The 23,197-nt window shown below is 48.0% G+C and overlaps 1 protein-coding gene across 1 annotated transcript in view; it reads right to left on the bottom strand.

Moving 5' to 3' along the window:
• TENM2 (teneurin transmembrane protein 2) overlaps nucleotides 1–23,197 on the bottom strand; it is a 1,157,329-nt gene that overhangs the window by 108,535 nt on the left and 1,025,597 nt on the right. Inside the window, 1 exon segment of the mRNA XM_060144169.1 lies at nucleotides 17,349–17,495. Coding sequence (XP_060000152.1) covers nucleotides 17,349–17,495 — 147 coding nt within the window.

Genomic DNA, 23,197 nt, shown 5'->3' with positions numbered 1-23,197 from the left:
AGGATGCTCGAGAACAGGCAAAGCTCATGAATTACAGTAGAAAGTTAGAAATTGTGGTCACCTTAATGGGGAGGTATCAGCTGGAAAAGAATATAGGGGACTTTTCAGGTTCTGGGAATTTTCTAGAGCTTCATCTTATTCACTTGGCTTCACTGGTGAATATGTCTATAAAAATTCATCAAGGTGTATATTTAAGTTTATGCACTTTATGTATTTGCTAACAGACTGACTTTAGGCAAGATAATCATCCTCTCTGTGCCCTGTTCCCCTTATGTACAAAGTAGGCATGATGGTGAGGATGAGGATGGTGATGGTGATGGTGATGGTGATGGTGATGGTGATGGTGATGGTGATGATGATGCTTAAAGGAGCACTGGGAGGACTAAAGAAGATAATTCACATAAGGTCCTTAGAACAGTTGTGAGCACCTCGTAACCTACTAAGTGTCTCAGTCATTTCTACTTCTTTTCTTCATTGTGAGTCTTCTTGGCATCATATATGTCTGTTTCACATCCAGAGTGAGGTACTTGCCAAATTGTCATTTTCCCAGGAAAAATACAGGGAGTTAAGGTGGTGAATGCAATATACCCTAGGGCTATATATATCTATTTTAAATAAGTTTATTTATTTCTTTATTTTTTGCTGCATTGGGTCTTCGTTGCTGTGTGTGGGCTTTCTCTAGTTGCGGCGAGCAGGGGCTACGCTTCGTTGCGGTGCGTGGGCTTCTCATTGCGGTGGCTTCTCTTGTTGCTGAGCACGGGCTCTAGGTGTGTGGGCTTCAGTAGTTGTGGCACGTGGGCTCAGTAGCTATGGCTTGTGGGCTCTAGAGCGCAGGCTCAGTAGTTGTGGCGCACGGGCTGTGTTGCTCCGTGGCATGTGGGATCTTCCTGGACCAGGGATTGAACCTGTGTCCCCTGCATTGGCAGGCGGATTCTTTACCACTGCGCCACCAGCGAAGTCCCCCTAGGGCTATTTTGGAGATCGGTTAACAGTGGGGAGGTGGGGAAATCAATGAAGCAGTGGCGAGAAGGCAGGAGGCAACAAGCTGGGGCAAAAAGGGAGAGTCCTGCGCTGTCTGCTCTTTGTGATGGAAATGAAGAGGGAGCAGGGGTCGCTGGAGAGCACCCTTCTCAGAGGGCTGGCAAAAGCCAAAGGCTCCTGAATTTTAGCCAGCAGCATAAAGGGGCTCTTGAGTAAAGAAGAAATATGGCGACCATAGCATTTGTTTTGTCTCGGGAGTTATTTTAAGGTGAGCTCCTGCAGGACCGTGAGGAAAGTGTGGGGGGCTCCTGGCTAATATTTTTCTGCCCGGCCCCTATCTATATAAACAATTTGAGTTTCCCAAATCAGCATACCAGCATTATTCTGGCAGCCTGATCTTACATAAGCTTGCAAAACATACACTCCTTCAGCCAGCAGGAGCAATCGCCTTGCCAATCTGCCCTCTAGAATTGAGGCTAGGCATTGGACCCTGAGATAGCTCAGAGCTGCAAATCTTCCAACACCTTAGGGTATCTGGTCAACCCTACATGCATGGGGGTGGAGGTGAGGAGAGGCAGAGGGTCAGAGAGCACCCTGAAAGGGAGAAACAGGGACCAGGGCTCATGGGGGTCCTAGTCCGGGTGAGGGTGCTCTTCCCAGACAGCATTGCTGATCCTGGCCAGTCCCTGCCACTGGAACAGCACTTAGAAAATTTTAAGGTGGGCACTCCGAAGCTCAGGGAACCACTGGGCTCCTATCCTAGTTAGACAAATAACATAATAATACAGGTTTTAGAGTCAGAATGGTCTGGTTTTAAAACCTGTTCTATCATTCATTAGCTATGTAAATTTGGCAAGTGATTGACCTCCTGTGACTCAGTGTTCCCAGCTATAGAATGGACTTAATAGCACCTACGTCACCAGAGAGCACGGAGATGCTAAGATGGGCCCCGTGAAATGAGAAGATGAAGGCACTGCACTTAACACAGAGGAAGAACTCAATAAAGGGAGGCTATTCTCAATGATACTTCCTGCTCTCCACCAGGGAAAGGCACTGTTCTATTTGCATTTTACCCAATGCCTGCTGACAAGTTGGAAGTGAGGGATAATTGAAAGTATTCTGGCTTGATGTAACTAAGAAGTGAAAGGAATGGGCAAGGCTGACTTGATTTAACCTGGCAATATGAGATTAGTTCTTCATTGCCGCTGTTAGGTCTCCTGCATTGCCAACCTTTTAAAGCAATAGATTGGCTGACAGTGTGCTCATTTGGAAGGTTTCACCTGCCATTAATACCCTGGCTGCCTGATGGACTGTCTTTCAGCAGGCATCTTGCCTCTCCCTCCACAGGGCAACCGCCATCCTTAAACATTGCAAGAAGTAAAATTGTATTTGCACTCCTTCTGGAAGGCCTGTTGGAAGTTTTCCTCTTGCTTCTTGTCAACTCTTTTTGTCAGTCTGTGAATTCCAAGCCCCGGGATCCTTGCCCCCAAAGCACCTTCCAGCTTTTCCTATAACTTAGCAGTGGAAGATCCATCATGTCCAACCAGAGATCTGGCAGAGTGGAGGCCTCCCTGAGAGATGCTTTGCTGGCTTTCCTAGTCTTCAGGATGGATGTGGGAAAGAAAGCAAAGGCTTCCTAGGACAACCCAGGCACCGTTACTGAAGGCAGGGATATGATCCAGGTAAGACCTCTCTTTGATATGACTCTGACTTTACCGTGAAGCTACTGGGGCATCTGGTCGACCCCACATGAATGGGGGTGGGGATAAAGGATGGTAGAAATTTTATGACAATGATATTGAAGTGTGTGTCTAGTTGTTTTTTTTTTTTTTGGAATGGTTCTTCATCAGAAATGAAACAAACGGACAAAAAACAAAACACTATTAACCAAACCCTTTAAAACCAATGCTTCTCAAATTCTAACCAGCATCAGAATCACCTGGGGAACTTGTTAAAATGTAGATTCTAATTCTGTAGTCCTAGACTGGGGCTTGAGAGCCTGCATTTCTTACAGGCTCCTAGGTGATGCTGATGCCAGTGTTCTGAGCACCGTACTTCCATAAGTCAGGCACTAAACCACTACTGGTCAAGTTGTGCTCCCTGATTTCTTGTCCTGGAATCACCTCAGTGATGTTAAAATACTGATCCCGGTTGTCACCCACACCTGCTAAATTCCTGAGGGCGGAAACTAGGAATCTGCATTTTAATGAAACGGCCCCAATGATTCCTTAGTTCACTAAAGCTTGAGACCCCCTGCTCTGAATTATTGAAACACCTCTCAGATATCCACAGCAGCACAACTGACCCTCAGGAACTACACCAGCTTTTCCAAAGTATGCCTCCTGCGGATGTTAATCGGGGTTCCCTGAAATAGAAATGGAGGTGGGACAGGAGGGTCTGTGGTCAAATGCAGTCTGGGAGATGCTGGTTAAACAAAGTTCAACTGGTTTAATCACACCAGGAGTTCTCAGCGCCCTTGATGAGTGAATATGCATTAGGACTCTTTACTGTTGCAATGGAGTGTGCAGTACTTCCTGACCAAGGACCCCGTTTGGCTTGCAGCATCTCCCTGCAACAGTCTCCCTGCAATCAGCCTTACTGGTTGGGGAGCACTTCATGAGAACACAGAGCTCTAGGTTTGGGGGTTCTATCCCAGGAAGGACCAGGCAAACCTTCATCTATTCAACGGTCACAAGTGGCAGCCACAGGCTTGATTGTCTCATAAAATGCAGGATCAGGCCCAATGCAAACCACGTCATCACTACTAGCACATCAGCTCAGAGCCTCTGTCCTTGGCCTCCCAGAGCCTCCCCCAAACCAATGCATTTCAGCATAGGGGTCCTGTGCTAGGTGACAGGATCCTGGGGGGGTCGGCACGACCATGAAGTGTTAATGGCAACCATGTCTTATGAGAGTCGATAGTTGGCATTTAGGAAAAGCTTACTAGGTGCCAGGCACCAGGCTAAGTGCTTTACGTGCATCCTCTCACTAAATCACCACCAGAACTCTAGGCATCATTAGCCCTGCTGTTTACAGATGAAGAACTGCAGATATAGAGAGACATTAAATACCTCGCCTAAGACCGTGCAGCTTTTGTATGGTGGGGCTGGGTTCTGAACCCAGTTTGCTGCACTCCAACGTTAAATCCCACATGCAGCTGCCATGATAGGTCTGTTACCGTTAAACATTCCGAGTGGCCGATACACAGGAGCTGTTTGTTGTACCTGCCACTAAGACATGCTTAGGGCCTGCACCAAGCTCTTTTAGTTAAGGCAGGACTACGTCAAACAGAAGAGGGACAATTTAAAGACATACTGAAGGGCGATTTATTTTTTGGAAAACTGGGACACAGAATGTTTTCGTTGCCCTCTGCCCCAGCTCCTAAGTTTACCAGCTTACACTTCTGACTTGGGTGGACCACCACAGGGCTGTCCCCCTCACCAGCAGCTTAAGCTCCTCTGTGCTTTCTCAGCCTGCATCATGCAACCTTATCCAGACACCATCCAGTAAGGCTCACAAGAACCCTTTGAGGAGGCTTCTGTGATCTCTACTTCGCAGATAAAGAAACTTAGGCTCAGAGAGGTTAAGGGCCTTGCCCACAATCACACAGCAAGTAAATGATGGAGGAGTGATTCACCCCTAGTCCGTCCACCTCCAAAGCCTACACTCTTGGTTTCTACCCTCCATTCTTCATAGGAGGCTGTGAGTGATTGCAGCCATATCAAGGTTCCCTGTGAATGTTGTAGAATGTGGGGAAGGAAAGGCCAAGCCTTCAGAAAACATTTTTTTTCTAGTTGCTGTTTCTTTTGGTCTTTCTCTTTCTCTCTCTCTCTCTCTCTCTCTCTCTCTCTCTCTCTCTCTCTCTCTCTCCCCCCCTCCCCCTTCTTCCCCACCCCCTCCCACTGCTGCTTCTCCACAACCCAGATACAGGCTCAAGGAATAATGATCTCACTTGATCAGAAAGTTTTCACCTTGGACATCCCTGACAGGCCTCCCTGGCACAGTCTCACCCTTGTTAGCCCAGGGCCATGTTTTTATCCCCAGGGGCTTTCTACCCTGCCTGCAGCTGTCTTCCCCCCTTTCCTGTTACAAAAAACCAGTGGCAACAGAGAGCAGGGGCCTCTGATCTCAGCCACTGATTTCCCCACATGCTCGCCCTTGCCCTGCTGTTTCTGGCCTCTCCCAGCCCAGTCTGCTCCACCCCACACGCCTGTTGACCTCATCAACCACCATTTCCAAGAGCCCACTGACAGGTCAGACAGAAGTGAGCCGATGGCCGGGGAGTCCAGGCCCGGCCGGGGGTGGCAGCCTGGTGGGGTGCCAGGCAGTGACCTGCTGGGCCCCTCAGAAAGGAAAGGGGCTGTCACCACCGACACCTCTGAGCAACAAGCCGGAACAGTGACTTTCCGCCTGAGGAGAGATCCCGTCTCTTGCGGGGGGAGGTGGGAGGACCGGCCCCAAAGCTGAGAGAATTAGCAGCTTTGATGACCGTGTGAAGAATAGACAAATACCCACAGCCCTGCAACTGGGAGAAGGACCAGACTCAGCTATCTACAAACTTCCTGCTAGACTAGGGAAATCAGAAGTATGAATTTCCTAAACACGGCCATTACTACACTCCAGGCACTGTGCTGAACGCTCCCTAGAGATTTTCTCATTCAATCTTCACATCCCCTCTGCTGCGTCGGTACTAGGAGCTGGTATTGTATTGCCAGTTATGAAAACAGCATCTGGAGGTCGGCAACACATTGTCTGTGTGGCTTTGGGCTGGTTACTTTACCTCTCTGAGCCTCAGCTTCCTCATCGGTAAAATGGAAATAATAATCATATCAGCATAATAGAGCTGTTGTGAAAGACTAAATAAGCTTTATGCAAAAGCATTCAGCGGAGAGTAACCATCTGTTTACTCTGGCTTCCTCACTATTCCACATCTGGCCAAGCAAGCCATCGTGTGGGACGTCTGGGCTCACTCAACAGCCATCCCTGGCCGCCCCTGCCTTTCCTCCTGTCTTGGAGGAGGGAGCTTGCCTACCTACTGCCATCAGCCCACAGGAAGCCGATACACTGGGTGAGCAAAGTCGGCTACAGAGGTGAAAAGCAGCAGAATCACGTGTTCACGTCTTAGTGAAACAAACAGTGTATCTTACATTTGGATTTTCTTGGCATTGAGAAAATGGTGTCAGTGATATACAGTGACTTGGGGGTCACTGTCTGTATGCATGTTTCTTTCATCCTAAAATAATCTACTGAATAAATGACAACTGCTTTTTATCCTAGATACTTCTCATTAAAGCTTTCATTCTTCAATTCACTTAATAAGGAATTGACCAAGACAGACAGGGACCCTGAGGTTGTGGGTCTAGATTCGAGAGGGGACACAATGAACAAATAAATGTATAATAGACTTTGCAAGAGTGATAGTGCTTTGAAGAAAAGTAAAGCAGGGCAAAGGGTTGGAGAGGGTTGGAGGGGAGCCAGGGATGGCATCTCTGAAGAAGTCATGTTTGGGTAGAAACCTAAATGAAATGAGGAAACAAGTCACGGAAACATCTGAGGGAAAAGCATTCTGGGCAGAGGGAACAGCAGGTGCAAACGGCCAGGGTTGGGCTGTATTTTGTGAGCTATGGGAAGAACAGGATGGTGGATGCTGGCCCAGTGGAGGGAGAGGAATAGAAGGACAAAATGAGATCAGATGGAAGCGGGCACCTGCTGATGCAAAGCAATGGCCAACGTTGCACCTGGACGCCATTCTACGGGAGATGAGACGCCCTGGGAAAATACCAGAAGAGGCGTGATATGACCTGACTTTTAAAAGAATTCTTCTGAGGGCTCTGTGTGGGATAGACTGGCAGCTGCAGGAACAGTAGCCCAGCCTAGCAAAGCTGGTGGCATGACCTGGGTGGAGGTGGGAAGACATTAAGAAACCAGGGCCTTCATAATTAAGAATAGAGATTGGAGGGGCCAGACAGGGGTGCGTCCACAGATCTGTGCGGCAACACGCAGGGACAAACGTGGCAGGAGAGAGAGCCAGGGAACCTGCCACAGAGATGTGAGCCCAGGGATGTCTGCAGCGTCCATATGCCAATCAAGTCGCCACTGCCTTGAGAAGCAGAGCATCTCGGCTTGTCTCCCCATCAGGCAGCCCAGGGCCACCACGCCTGGAGACATCACTCGCTGCAGGCTCTCGAGCTCCCCTCTAAAGGGGACATATTGTGCCAAGTCAGTGGTTCTCAAAGTGTCAGCATCATCTGGGTATTCGCTAGAAATGCACGTCAGCGGGCCCCATACCAGACCTATCGGACGAGAAACTGGGAGAGAGGCTCATGCCTTCCGGTGACTCTGATGCCCACTGACCTACCAGAAGCACTGTGCTAAGTGTTTTGCACGTATAAACTCATCTGTGCCTCACAGTGTCCTATAAGGTAGGAACCGTCATTAGCCCCACTTTACGGAGGACAAAACTGAGGCTCAGAGAGAGGGAGAGAGAATGACTTGCTTCGGCTCACACTGTGGAGCAGTGGAGGGGCCAGGACGTGAACCAAAGCTTCCTGACCCCAAAGCCTCGTTACCACCCTGCCAGGCTGCTTCCTCCTGCCAGGACGTGAACCAAAGCTTCCTGACCCCAAAGCCTCGTTACCACCCTGCCAGGCTGCTTCCTCCTGCCACGGGCAATGAGGAAACATAAGGAAAGGCCCTCCTTTTTTCCCTGCTCTGAGCATGTGCGTTCAAGAATAATCCAAGTAGACACATCAGTTTGAAGGAAGAGGGGTCGTTGCGATTTTGGGGACCAAGATGCTAAGTGGAGGGAGGTAAAGCCAATACTTGGGGTAAAGTGCACTCTGCCCAGCCTGGCACACACGACCTGTCTCGTGTCTGTCCAGACCTGCTTCCCCAACCTCTCCCTCCTCCACTCTGCACACCCTGAGCCTTCTCAGATGTCCCCACATGTGCTCTGCTGCCTCTGGCCTCTGTGCCTTTGCCATTTTCTTTGCCCACAATGCCCTTCTCTCTTGCCTAATCTAATTCCTCTGTAGCTTTCAAAATTCAAGCTTTACCGGCTCTGGAAGCCTTCAATGTCCCTCTGCTGGTCTGCCATCACCCCTTGGTCTTATGTCTATCATGGACACTTAGGATACAGCTTTGCAGTGACTGGTTTCCCGTATGCCTCACCCCCCCATGAGACTGTGGATTCTTTGCGGGTCTCTGTGTCTCGTTCATTCTTGCAGAGGAGAGGCTCGGTGTATATTTGTTGAATGACTAAATGATTTGGGGGGTTCTGTCCAAGAGTGTGGCTTGTTTGTGGGGGAGGTGTTTGCCATCTTCACCATCAATGAGAAGAGGTCTGTGCAGGGCAGGGACGGGAGGCGGTGAGGGAGGCCCACCTGGGGTGCAAAATTAAAGAAGGCGCTCACTCTCAGGTGTGAGGTTCCTCCGTTCATCCTAGTGGGTCTCAGATAGATCTTGGCTCAAACGAGAAATGCCAGGCACCTGTTCTCTGATTGGTGACCGGGTCCCTTTGGGGGAAGCATGTACTGGATTTAAAGCCAGGAAACTAAGCCTCTGGCTCCTATCTGCCCCACCCTGCTACGTGGCCTTGAAGAAGTTACTTTCCCTCTCTGGGTTTTGCAGCTGCTGAAGACTGCATATTTCAGCCTTTCTGTATCTGACATTCCTGGGCTCCATGATCTCCCTATCTCATGAAGACATAGCGTCCCTCAGTGCGTGGCCCTACCCATGGGTACTGCTGGTAGTACTGGCTGGGCAGATCAAGGATGAAAAATACCTTGAGGATTGAAAAGGGAGGGAATTCCCTGGAAGAGGCTTGGATTTTGCTGTGTGTGGAGAGATACGGAAGCACTGGGCACAGAGCTTTGGGGGACACCTTGCAGTTTTCTTTGGATTCACATTTGGCCGCATAATTCTGGCCCCTCTCCAATCCCCCAGAGCTCGTGGCTGAGAAGATGGAAAGTCAAAGAAAAGAGCACAGGCTTTGGGGCAGCTGTTCTCACTGCAGTGTGGAGAACGCCTAGCTATTTAAAGTCCAACTGCTCCACTTTCCCCCGCTGCCCCCCCCCCCCCCGCCGGCATTCCATTGCAGAAGTACTTTGTGGCAAAAATGCACTCCAGATCCAAAACGGGGAGTGGGGGGGAAGCTAACACCAAGGCTATTTTTCAGAATGCTGCAGAATTCGTGCTGCTGAGGGGCTGAGGGTGTTAAGGAGGTCTGCCCTGCTCTGATCCCGGACACGAAACTCAGGTGCTGCGAGGGGCCTACAAGGAGGGCTCTTAACCTGCTTCCTGAACCCTGACTTGGCTACATTCTAGCTGGGGGACCTGGGTAAGCCACTCCACTTCTCCGGCCCTTAGTCTCTGCTTCTATGTAAAGGATAATAAGAGGCTCTCAGGGCTCTCATGGGCTATTGCCATGATTTATTTGGGCAGTTTGGTAACGTCTGAGCACCGGCCTGGCCTCTAATAAGTGCTCCATGCATCGGGCCTTTGACATCGAACCAAAGGATACTCCCTGTGTTGGTACCGTCCAGCTCCTCCGGTACGTTCCTGGGAGATGCTAGTGTCTACATCAGATGTGTCAGCCCTGGCATGACTGACATTTTGGGCTGGACCATTCTTTGTGGTGAGGCTGTCCTGTGCACACAGGACGTTTAGCGGCATCCCTGGCCTCCACCCACTAGATGCCGGCAGCACCGCCTCTCTTTCTCCTTGTTGTGACTCATAAAATGTCAGACACTGACAATGTCCCCCGGACAGCAAGGTCATCCTTTGTAGGGAGCAACTGGTCTGGACTGAGGGGAGGACTGTGGGAGCCACAGAGCTAATCATGGCACCGAGGCCCTTGAACCTTCATTCAGATGCTGGTCACAGAAGCCAAGAGGGTAATCTCTGCCATCTAGATGGTTTCTCTGGCCAAGGCAAAAAGAGAGGAAGCCAACAGAATGATACAAATGTTACCTCTCTGCCACCAGTTAAACCTGTGTTTTGATCCTTTAATTCCCTAAAATAAGTCCTCAGTGATTTAAATTATTAACTCTTTTTTGCAGATTATGCATTTTAATTACAATTTTATGATGAATATTTGATTTGTTATCTAATCAGGGAAAAATATATAATCCCTTAAGAGACACTTAATAACCATTTAAACTATTAAAGATTTGATTCGAAAAGACTGAAGGTGCTATGTTAGGTAAACTCATGAACGACAAATTCCACGGTCAACTAAATTTACTGTGAAAGGGGAAAGTTTCTTACTATGGGAAAGTTTTACCTTGGAGGTGATTTTTCCGAAGACCTTTTTGCGACAGCACACATTCTGTACTTATTTGAACCTCCTTCAGAAACAACTTCCAAATTTCATTAGTGTTGTAGAAGAAATGTGATGCTGGCTTTAAGGTAGAAAAGCAGTATGTTGTAGTGGTTAGCGGAAAGGCCTGTTTTGAATATGACCTTCTTGAGGTACCTTATCTGGGAAATGGAAAAACTATGAAGAGGTAGACTCATAGACCTTGCACTTCTGGTGTGAAGAAACAGATGACATAGAAGAAAGAAGGGGTAATTTAGGGGCGTGACCTTTGCTGTGAAGGAAACAACAGAGGGTGATGGGAGAGAGAGGTGAAACTTCCAGGTCAAGATAGGCCTCTTTGGGGCCTTTGAGCTGAGTAGAAGAAGCCAGTCGTGCAAAATGCCCAGGTCAGAGTATTGCTGGCCCTGGACCAGCAAAGGCTCTTAGGGAGGATGAAGCTTAGCTTGTACAAGGATGGGAAGGCTGGCCAGAGTGGATGAAGCAGAGCTGCTACAGAGGCTGTCGGGGACACAGTGAGAGAGAAGGCGGGGACCCATCCTAGCAGGCCCTCTAGGCCAAGGTGAAACATTTGATTTTGATTCTAGCTACAGGAGAGGCCCTTAGAGGGCACGACATCTTCTGCCTTACAATGTAAAACTATCCCTCTGGCTGCTGCGTGGAGGCACGGAGGACATGGGCAAGAGGAGCAGCAGAGAGATACCGCTGGTTGCCTGTTCCCGTGATCGAGGTGGCTCTGAAGCCCAGCACAGCGCTCTTGGAATCTTACTGAGGATAGCTTTTTTTTTTTTTTTTTGCGGTACGCAGGCCTCTCACTGTTGTGGCCTCTCCCGTTGCGGAGCACAGGCTCCGGACGCGCAGGCTCAGCGGCCACGGCTCACGGGCCCAGCCGCTCCGCGGCATGTGGGATCTTCCCGGACCGGGGCACGAACTCCCGTCCCCTGCGTCGGCAGGCGGACCCTCAACCACTGTGCCACCAGGGAAGCCCGAGGATAGCTTTTACTTGCAATGGAGAATGGATTCTATCTTTTTTTTTTAACCTCAATAGAATAAAAGAAAACTGAACCCCCAATTCTCAGCCTCCTAAACAGAAGATTCTCTAATCCAATGTGCCTAGGAAATCAAAGATCTTATTTCAACTGGAAGATCCTGAATAATAATAACAGCCCCCTGTCGCCATGTGGTCCTCTAGGAGTTCAGTTGCAGCTAGTTCTGCTTCCTTCCCAAAGAAGAGAGCCCCAGTGCCTGGCCAGGTGGCAGTGGCCTCTAGGTCAAGTTTTCCTTCTAAGCATTAGATATATTGCTTTCCTCTCTGGGAGCTAATCATTTATGGCTCCAGTTACATTTCCCACAAGGTCTTTGGACTGCAAGGGGAATCCTTATCCAACCCAATTAATAGAGCAATGTTGCACTTTTAAGCTGTCCCCCACCCAACCCATCCATCAACATGATTTGCACACATTAATCAAGGCATTTACAATAGGTTCACCAAGCTTTCCCTCTCACTAGATGAAGAAATGGGACTATTTGGACCTGTGAACCATAACTCTTGCAGAGTCCCTGAAGTCCCGAGCTTGGCTCTGCTAAACGCACAGACAAGGTGAGTTATTAATTACCAATTGAGATAAATGCCGGGAGAACATCCCTGAATCATGTCAAGCCAATTTGGATGGTTATGGGATGGGGAGAGAGGGGGAGGCAATGGTCGGTGAGGAGTGGGTTTCGTCTGTTCCAAGTGCTTTTGGACAGACTCCAGTGTTATTTCTCCTCATTTAGACCTGGCTGGAGTGCCCTGAGCTCAGGCCAGCATCCACATCTCTTAACCCAAGGCAGCCTCCTTTGGAGCAAAACAAGGAATCAAGCTTCACAGATGAAGGTGGGCTGGGAAATTCCGTTCTGAAGAGCAGCCTGACTGAAGTCCTTAATTTAGAGAGAGAAATGCCGATGCTGCTGGTGGATGGAACACCCGCTACCGGGGGCTCCTGATCACACAGATCGTGGAATTGCGGGAGACAAGGAGAAAGGCTGAAGACCCTGGGCTTTAGGATTGCGACGGGCTTTCTTTCCTGTCCTGCAGCCAACACCCATGCTCCGGGACAGTCCCTTCCTACCCGTCTGCCCTCACACACTGGATTGTGATAATAATACCACCATGTTTATACATCTTGTCTTTTCAGATGGATTCAGTGAGCTCTCTTTGCGGACACTTTGTGTCATGTCTGTCTTCGTATTTCCAAAGGCCTAATGTTACTAATGTCTAACATTTAGTAAACCCTCAACGAATGTTTGTTAAAACATGAATGAATGGCTGATGGATGGATGGATGGATGGGTGGATGGATGGATTCACACCCTAATGACAGAGAGTTAAAGGATTTTAAAATTTTGAGACAAACATTGGCCACCTCTCCAGCCAGGAATGGAGAGCACTTCTAAAACATACTAAAGTTATTTGCTCAGAAACTAAACAGGAAAATGTGTTTATATTTTTCCAATTACTTCTTTCTACTTGAAGTAAAATTCCCCTTTCTTCACTTCACTCCTCTTGTGTTCTGGAAATTCTAGGGGTAGAGGTCTGGGAATAGGCACCATGACATTGGGCTGGGTCAGCCCACACCAGGGGAAACCATCATTTGAACTAGTTTTTCTCCAAATGTGGTCAGCAGACCACTTGTGTCAGAATCCTCTGGAGTGCTTGATAAAAATGCAGACTCCTAGATTCCATATCTGACTTAATGAATCAGAATCTCAAAGGCCTACAAATCTAAATTTTAAACAAGCTCTCCAGTGTGGCCACGCAACACTGAAGGCTGATGAGCACTGGTTAGAATCTCAGTGGTTCTGTCCTGGGGGAAAATTATGGGTTAGGTGCCATCTCTGTGGATTCAGCATCCATTCTAGACAATAACAACAACAATACTAATAACATTAAAGCTAGCAACGGCCGACACAGGAGGGTATCCTATGAGCCAGGCACCTTGTAAAACATATCACACACATTTTCTCAGTGAAACCTCACCCCTGTTCACGGAGGTGGCATTGCCACGCCAGTTTTACAGACGACAAAACTGAGACTTTGAGGGGTAAACTGACGTGCAGAAGTGGGCTACAGAGCCTGAGCCCCGAGCCCAGGCTCTTAACTATATGATGCTACAGTGTCACCTATTCAGCAATCAGGGAAGTGACATGAGAAGGAGCAAAGCATCTAACTTTCAGAGCTGTGTTGAAACAGAACAGAGGGAAACAAAGACAACTCCCTAGTGTGGCCAGGAAGGACATGGGGCATGGCGACTCGTGGATAAGCTCAGCTTCGGAAGGGCCATCTCCCACCCCTCCACCTCCGGGCCTCTGCCAACAGACTGGAGACAGCATCTGATAGGATTCCATGGGAGCTTCAGACGGGCTCCCAGGCTGGCTCACAACGATGGGAGCCTTGGGCTTCTATAGACAGAGGGCTGGGGCTCCTGACGCCAAGTTCTGGGTGATAAAAGGGTGGAGGGAAGGAATAAGGACTGTCTTTCCAGGCCAGAGAGCCTACCAACGCCTCCCCACCTCGAGGTTTCCACTTTGAGAGAAAATCTACACCCTTTCTCCTACCCCTGGCTGTGATGAACTAAATCTCACCCTGTCTTGGTGGTGATAATGAAATATTATCCGCCTGTCACTTGATCTACATGTTGTGTGTATTCTCAGACTTTAATGAGCTCGTATTTGTCTTCTGTAGCAAAAATATTTCTTTGAGTCTCTCCTTTTTCAAATTGGGGTGAGCAGTTCAAGTAAAGATCTCTCACTATTAAAAAGACAGTCTTGCTCCCTGGCACGTCTGTCCGAACCGTTTCTACTACTTTGCAGGGGCCGTGGTAGGTGAAGTTTGTCCCTTCAGAAGCAGCCAATGCTTCCTGAGTTTAAGTTGGTGGTCATATGGCTGGGGGTGTTGGGAGAATTTGAAAGCCATGGGAGTAAGAAGGTAGGAATCCATAAATTGTTTTGGGGGGATATTTTTTCAACAGGGTTGCTCGTCTAAGTACCAGAAGATCCAGAAAGTAGTTCAGTGAAAAATTTCCCAAGTTTCCCAAGGAAGGTACTTAGTACCATTCTAGATGCATCGGAGAGAAGTTCATTCATTCCACATAATGGCTGGCTTAGGTCTGTGGCTCTCAAAGAGAACCGGCATCAGCATCCTCTGGAAATTTACAAGAGATACAAATTCTTGCATCCTACCCCAGACGTACGGAATCAACCGGGGTAGGGTTTAGCAATCTGTGTGTAATCAAGCCCTCCAGGTGGTTTTGCTGCAAGCTAACATTTTGGAACTACTAGCGTCTGTAGGCATTAGAGCTTCTTTCTCTCATGGAGGAACTCAGGTTGAAAAAGGCTGTTATGGGCTTCGAATATCTATATCCATATTTATATCTATATTTATATCAGTTTAAAATATAAAAAAAAAAAGACTATCACTTTAAACTTGAGATTTTTAAAAAATGGAGAGCATTCCTAGATGGAAAAATGGTTTGCCTCTTCCAGCTCACTTTGGAAGGGCGCTCTATTATTTTCCCCATTCATGAGGTTTATAACAAATGTGTTCACTGCAGCTGCTCCCCAGGCCTGGGCGGCTGCTCTTACCCACCCACTGCTACGTTTAGAGACCCACACAGCTCTTCAGAGAACTGGAAAAGCAGGACAGAGCTTGGGGCAGAACTTCCCCCCCCACCCCCACCCCCAAACAAACAAAACAGTGATGTAATTAGCATGCTACAGGATTGGATCTGCAGTTGATGAGGAACAACTTTAATATTTATCAATAAACAGCAAAGTGCTGAGCACACCTCCTAGGGAAGTAATTAACCATAAAAAAGGATACTCTGCACAGAGGAATCGCCTCCAAAAAAAGACCTCAGTTAATTGTGAATTGCTTACATACAGCAGGTGAGACAGAATCCATGCCTACCCCTCTCACCTGACACAAGCAACTCTGAATTAACTGGGAGTTTCTTTTTATAAACACAGTGCAGAGCCTTTTTTTCTTGGTGGTTAATTACTTCCTTGGGAGGTTGCTTTAATAGTTCCCATAACAAGGCCATTATTGTCTTTAGCATAATCGCTGCCTCATTTGCTTTTGTGCCCTGCCTTTCCGGGTGCCTCTTGCCTCTGCCTGCCAGGAGGGGCCCTGAACTGTGCTCCTTGGGCCGTCCTCAGGCTGGGGACTTGCAGGGTTCCTTCTCCAGCCCCACCACTTCAGGAATTTGGTTTTCTCCTGGTGGGAGCTGGGATCAGGGTGGGGCTGGTGGAGAGGGAAGTGGGTGGCACAGGGCACATTGCGGGAGACTTAGTCCCCCTCCCCTGGGTGCACCGTTCCAGCCTGTTTGCTAAGCTTTCAGCTGCTGACGCCAGCGACAGGGAAGAAAGCTAGGACAGCAGCTCCTTTCTGGAAGAGGAAGGAGTGGATCTGTAAACAACCGCTTTGCTTGGTGAAACCACCAGGGACCGGAAGCAAAAACAGTGAACATTACCAGGAAAACTAGTGCAATTTTGACCGTCTCTCTTGGGGAGAAAAATGTATATGGAGTTACGGCTCACTTTATTCAAAAATGAATTAAAGTGGCTTCTATTTTGGCTCTGTTTCAGGAAGGTAAATGAATGAATGGGAGCTCTGCAAACTGCATCAATCTTTAACTTTTTTTTGACTGGTGTACTCCTATCAGCGTATGCACATTTGTTGACTTACAAATTGTAGACACGTTACAACTGCAATCATAGGTTATGGAAAGTGTAAAATGTCTATCAGGAGGATGAAGAAAAAGAAAAATAGTGTGTCTGAGACTTTCAGCCTTAACCCAATGGATTGCACCTCACTCTGGACATCAGTGAAGCTTACTGACCCCTTGGGGCCATGAGGGCAGGGGCTGACAGTCCCAGAGCCCAGGGATTGGCACATACAAGACAATACATATTTTTGTTAGATAACCAGACTCATACCCTCTTATACCCTGAAATAGCTTCTGCCCTGAGGGGATTCTGACCAGTTAGTCATTTTGGTAGGGGTGGATGACAAGCTGGTACCAATGTTACGGGAGCATGAATCTGTGTTCTCAGGAAATCAGGTGGTCCATATTGCTACTGCAGCCCCATTTAGCCCCAGAATCTTAGCACTCCACCAGGAAACAACACAGGAAAATTCAGCTAGGCGTACAGAACAGAGGTTAGCAAACTTCCTGCAAGGGGTCAGAGAGTGAACATTTTAGGCTTCGTCTCGGCCAACTCACCAACATTGCCTTTGAGGGTGAAAGCAGGACTAACATAAATGAATAGTCGTGTCTGTGCTCCACCAAAACTCTATCTATGGACACTGAAATTTGAATTCCACATAGTTTTCATGTGTGGTGAAATATTCTCCTTCTTTAGGTTTTATTCCCCCCAACCGTTAAAAATGTAAAAACCATCTTTTGCTCGCAGGCCGGTACAAAACCAGGCGGCGGGTCGGATTCGGCCCAAGGGCTGTGGTTTGCCAACCACTGGGTAGAACATGGACTTTGGAGGCAGAGCTGGGTTTGGGTCATGATTTTACTATTGGTGACTAAGTTACCTTTAAAAAGTTACTTAATTGCTCTCTAGGCCTTCCTTGGTTTCCTCATTTGTAAAAGTAACATCTCAAAGGGCTGAAAGGACGAAGGGATGCACTGCTCACCACCTCTTAGCTCAGCGTGAGCACATACTGTCATCACCAGCACAGATTCGTTTGTAACTCCCTGCCCTGGAAGGCCTGGCAGGGACGGTCACCCAAAGGCAAAGCCAGGGCCCGGCCACCTTTCTGTGGCAACGTGTACTTGAGAAACCAAAGCCAGCATCCAATCCCAGTGCCTCCAGCCCACGTCTCCAGGAGTCCCCGTTGGCCTGGGGATGCCCGTTCTCTGCTGCGCTTGCTTCAAAGGAAATGTTACAACAACATTTGACAATAGCTGAGGGGAGGTCTTTCAGGATAAAGGACTCATGATGACCATCTATAAACAATGCTCTGCTCTTGAGGGGCTGGGAGTTAGAAGACGCCTGCTCACCTCCCTCATTATCCTTGTTATCCGCACAGGAGGTTTCCATGGCAACGTTGCATCCAGGCCCTCTCCAGCCGGTCTGGCAGACACACTGCCAGCTGTTCTGACCCAGTGTGCATCTCCCGTTGCCGTTGCACAAATCGGGGCAGCCATCTGGTTGGAGAAACGGAGAGAATGAGAAGGAGGAACGTGAGGCCGCGCTGGGGCAGCAGGGGAGCCATGCAAAGGGGGAGCAAGGCCACAGGGCAGCCGCTGGGCCGGCTGCGGAGTGGGGCCCGGACCTGCCTTGGGAAGAGTCGGGGAAGCAGGCGACGCATGCGGTTGCAAGACGTTAGCAGGGGCCCAGATGCAGAAGATCCCCAATGACACTGACCTGTGCGTAGGGGTCTGAGGCACCCTTCCCAAAGTGGGGAACATTCCGGAAAGCTAAACTAGCCCTGAGCTTACAACACACCTAGCTAGGCCATTATTTCCAGCCTGCTGGCTCCAGATGGATGCTACCTCAAGAAAAATCTTTTCTTTCTTTCTGTTTTCAGAAGAGCCTTCTGCAGAAGAGAGAAAATTCTCTATCAACCCAGAGTGGAGGCAGAGTGCCCTCCATCTTTCAGAATTTTAAAGCTAAATTTACATGCGATTAGCACGAGCTTCTTATGACCAAGAGCTGGATGGTTCTGCTGGGCTATTTTCATATTTTTGTAGTATTTCGCTTTAAGGGGCACTTAAAAATGTTGGCTGCCAATCATTCAACCTATTTATGGCATGATTTTAAAATACTGCAGGATCGGAAGGCTGGGGAAAGAGTAGGTGCTGAGTGCCATGAATCGGGAAAAGATAGAGGGATGCTCATGCCCGTGGGGGACGGCAGTGGGGTTCCAGTGATTCCTATTTTGTGGTTTTCTTTTCCTTTTGGGTGTGTGTGTGAAATCAGCAGCCTACCTCATTCCCTAATTGCTCCAGCACCCAAAACAATTGCAGCTATTACTCTCCTGACCTAAGCGTGGGCAAAGAGAGCCTGGATGAGGAAGGAAGAGAAAGAGCTGGGGGCACTATAGTGAGATGGGGAGTCTCTGTGGCAGAGCCTCTGTCGCCATTTATAAGATGTAGAGAGAAGCACAGGATTGGTAGGATGTGGCCACGCTCACAAAACCTACTTGCTGGCAAGAATTCCTAGATACGTTTTTATTTTTCTTCCCTTTAAGGGCTTTACTGAGGTGTAATTTACATACCATAAAATTCACCCGTTTTAAGTGTACTGTACAAGGCAATGACTTCGAGGAAATTTAAGGCATTGTGCAACCTAGGTATGATTCCCTACTACCTTTAAGACCATTAATTTAATTGTCCTCAGAAAATAACTCTCCTGAATCTCTCTCTCTCTCATTCTGTCTTGACATCTGCTGCCATCTCTATCTCCATCTCTTTCTATATCTATTTTTAAACTACACAAAGAGCAGGGTAGCTTGGGCCATGGCGGAGGGAGCACTTTGTAATTGATGGAGGTAATTGATTTGAAACCTTTGTGGCCCACATCTTCTGAATCGAAAGTGTGCATCTCCCCCTACTTCTCTCTCCAGCGTTCCAGAGGCCGTCACCTGGCAGCCTTCCTCTCTTCCCTCGAGTACCCCTTACAAGAAGGCGAATAAACCTAATTTGTGCAAGTGGCCGCGGTGGGAATTTAAAGGACTCCTCCTAAGAAGAAAGGGCTGGAGCGTTTGAAATTGAGTTGAAATTTACTTCTTTAAGGAGTTTCACTCCTCAATGCTTATTCCCTCCCATCCTTTCCAGAATGTGGTATGCATGGGTTAGGACCTGGCAGAACAAGGTAAGCAACAGAGGAGACGTGCTACATGCAGAAGTCTCTGTAAGGAAGACGAGCTGTCTTGAGAGGAGGAATGAGGAGATGATTACCAGCGAATCTTTTCTTTAGTTGAAGAACCTGGCACTAAATCCAGGATGTGAGCAAATCATCAGTGTTTGCATATCTGAAAAAAGACTTAACTTGTCCCCATACCTATCCTCACAAAAAGAGTCACATTTCCATTCCTTCCTTACCAAGGAGGTGACCACAGCCCTACCTGGAATACCTGTGACTCTCCCCCTTTATACTTTGAGAGAGAGCGCTGGGAAGGGAGGCCAGCCCCAGTGGGTGTCAGAGAAATGCCACAAATATTTCTGCAGGAGCAAAAGGCAACTCACTAGGAAAAGCCCAAGGGACATTTCACAAATTCTCGAGGAAAAGAGAGTATCTTCAACCTCCAGCCACCCCCAGCTTTACAGTTTCTACCAGTAAGTCTTAGGGAATGGATCACACAGAATACACTACATGAGAGACCTACCAGCATTCACCTGGCACGGTATCTATTATATGTGTTTTGTTATTTACCTACTTTGAGGTCTCATGTTTGAATAAAACATGCACAAAGTCTCAACAGAAGCCTCACTGTGTAGGAAACCCACGTCCACTACATAAAAGTCAAATTTGTGAAGAACACTATACTAGCACGTCAGTCAGAGATATGCACTCAAAATATGCACGCTCCTAGATCGAACAAGGCTTTTTTTCCCCTTCTCTTTCTCTCTCGATTCCCCCCCTTCTCCCCTGACCCACCGAAGCGAGATAAACAGACCACAGTCGTGGGTTTTCTCCACATCGTGTGAGGAAGATGAAAACATGAACAGTGGGAAGCTCGCAAATTTCTGAGAAGTTCTGGGGCAGCCGGGAATTAATGGAGGGGACTTTGTTTTTTAGCTCGAAGAGGAAGAAAGCAGCCTTGGTGAATGCGTGGCGTTGCTAGGCAACCCCAAGCTACCCCCCAGCACAAGTTCCTTCTGTTGGTGGCCTTCTGAGGAGGTGATTCGTTGTGTTTCTAAAGTGCAAAGCCAGCCTCCACTTAAGGGAAAACAAAACGTAGCAAGTAATTAGTCTGGAGGGCAAATGGGTATCAGGTAGTGGCTATTCTCTGGAGAGGAATCTGTAACTGGTGTTGAATTGGGCTTATGGGCTCTTACACTTTGGGATCCATGAGGTCTCCTGCATGGGGTCTTCTGCCTTTCAGGCTAGCTAGCACTGCCCCTTCCCTGAGTGCCTAGCTCCGAGACCACCGATACGGGAGGCCTTAGGCACAGCTGTTTGATTCTGTGCAGGTGGCGAGCTGGCTGTTGGAGACTTCAGGTCCTATCGTGACCCTAGACTAGAGATTCTCAACTGAGGCAATTCTGTCCCCCATCCTTCCCTCCAGGGGACATGCGGCCATGTCTGGAGACACTTTTGATGATCCCATCTAGGGGAGGATGCTACTGACACCTGGTGGGTAGAGGAAGGATGTTCAGCATCTTAAAATGCCTAGGACAGTCCCCACAACAAAGAACGATACAGCCCCGAACGTCAGTAGTGCTGAGGTTGAGAAAGCCTGCCCTTGATCTAAAGCTGCATCAGAGCTGAGATTTCCCTGTTTGCTGCTGCATCCCAGCACCTGCCCTAGTGTCAGGCACAGAGTAGGTGCTTAAATGAATGGAAAACAATCGGGTGGTGCCAGTATCATTTCCGCCTGGCTCTCATCTATAGACTCTTCTGAGAGTGGTGAGAAGCTAGTGGGACTTCTTTCTGAAAGATCTAAGTCGTCTTCACAGAGAGAACTTTCAAGGGCAACAGTGATATCTTGGGATGGTTCTCTCGCACTTCCCATACTTTTGGCAGAGTGGAAATGGAATAGTTTCCAAGACTTTTCTACACACAGAATTCCAACCACTAGGAGAAATATATCTGTTGGCACAGTTACCAGGTAGGCAGGCTTTTTGTCTTAACAAAACTTAGAGCTGATGCAGAAATTTGGGATTAAACACAAAACAAAAGCCAAGCGCACAGAGGACTCCTGAATTTTCAGCTCTTTCCCTGAGCTCTGGACCTGGACTCCAGCTTGCATTTCAGCATCTCCATCTGTTCACTCACAAGCATCTCAGACTCAGCAGAATTCAGTGTCTTGATCTTTCTTCCCCTCCCAAACTCTGATTCCTTGATCAACGAGTGGTACCTGCATGTACACCCCACTGGCCGAGACTGAAACCTTGGAGTCACTGTTAATTACCCTCCTCCACCTCCTCTCTCATCTCATGTATCTGGTCAAAAACCAAGTCCTGCCTAATTTCCCTCTTTACTATAAGAAGCCCTACCTGCTCTTCCTAAATATCTCTAGAATCTGCTCTCCACTCCTACCCCTACTGTCACTACGTTAACCTAAGCCATCCTCATCTCTGGTTTAGACTCTGGTCAAAGCCATCTAACTGGTCTCCCTGCCTCCGGTCTTGCACCATCATCCATTTCTCTCTGTTCTGGACATTGCTGAAAATACTTCTAGAGCTTTCCATTGACCCTGGGGCAAACTCTGAAGTCCCTACCCTGGCTTCCAGATCTTACATGAACTGGTTGTCAACACATCAGCCTAACTCAATATCACTTTAGGCTTTGTTCAGACGGAAGCCATTCGGCCTTTCCTTATCTGCCTAACTTTAACCCATCCTTCGCCCAAGTCATCTCCAGGGAGCCTTTCCAAAGCTCCCAAATCAAGGCTAGCTCCACCTGTCATGGTACCTTTATCTTGCCCTATCCTATCCCATCCACCACACTGAATCCCAACTGTCTGGCAACTCCCTGATGCTTGCTAGCCCTTGTAGCAGCCCTTCCTTAAGACATTTTATTGTCACCTGCAGGAAAATTGTTGTAATAAAGGTACACATCATCATTCACTGCCATTTGAATGGGGCCCCTAGAACTGTGCAGTGTACAACTGCTCTGGGCATTTCTGTTATGACGTAAACCTGTCAGGGCAGGGACGTCTATCTTGTTTACTCTTGGATTGCCAGTACTCAACACAGAGTCAGGGGATGCATGAACGAATGACTTTTGCCCGAAATTAGCATCTCTAATGCCTTTGGCAGAGTGAAGATGGAATAGTTTCCAAGAATTTTCTACACACGGGATTCCAAAGACTGGGGGAAAAAAAAAATCCGTCGACACAGTTACCAGATAGGCAGGCTTTCTGCCCCAACAAAAATTAGGCGTGAGCAAAATAATGTCTACAGCACAGTAAAAAGGGGAGCATACATGTACTTGAAGAAAGCTATACTTGCCATAAAAGGCTTTTCTAAAACAGCATCAAGAAACGTTCTGCCACGTGCAGCACTTGAGAGGTAGAAATAAGTGGCTAATACGGTAGAAAGGACGTGGAAAGAGAAGGAGGATTTTAACATTCAACATCAGGCGCACCTTAGAAAAGCAGAGAGGGCAACACCCAGATGGGAATGCAAGTGAAAACACAGAACAGGCTGCATGCCAACACAGACAGATGACAAGGAAAGCCAGAGAAGGGAGACGTCCGTGCTCGGTTCAAGAGAACATTGGGAGAGCTACTGCAGCCTGGACTACACCCTTGTAGGAAGGCTTTTCTGAACCAAGGGGAAAACCTTAACCCAGTTCGGAGTCAGAGGTCTGAGATTAAAACCTAGATCTGCAAAAAAACCCCCCCAAAACCTAGATCTGCCTCTTGTTGTCTGTGTGACCTTGAGCTGGTAGCTTCACCTTTCACCCCTGTCTGTAAAACTATATATCTTGCTAATAAATCTTATTTCGTGTCCTTCCCAACAGAATGCAACCTGCACAAGGGCTAGGATTTTTGCATCTCTTGTTCACTGAGGTATCCTCAGTGTCTAGAAAAACAGTTGGCGTATGACAGACACGCAATCAACGTTTGCTGAATGAATGAATGAATGAAGAGGGATGATGGTAATACTTACTCTATACAGATGTCAGAGGGGTAAAATGAAATGATAAAGGCAAAGATTGAGCACAGTGAGCTTGA

This window comes from Lagenorhynchus albirostris, chromosome 3, assembly GCF_949774975.1.
Source record: "Lagenorhynchus albirostris chromosome 3, mLagAlb1.1, whole genome shotgun sequence".
In the NCBI taxonomy this organism is placed as follows: domain Eukaryota; kingdom Metazoa; phylum Chordata; class Mammalia; order Artiodactyla; family Delphinidae; genus Lagenorhynchus; species Lagenorhynchus albirostris.
Note: the sequence above shows the minus strand (reverse complement) of the source record. Positions and strands in the feature narration are given on the sequence as shown.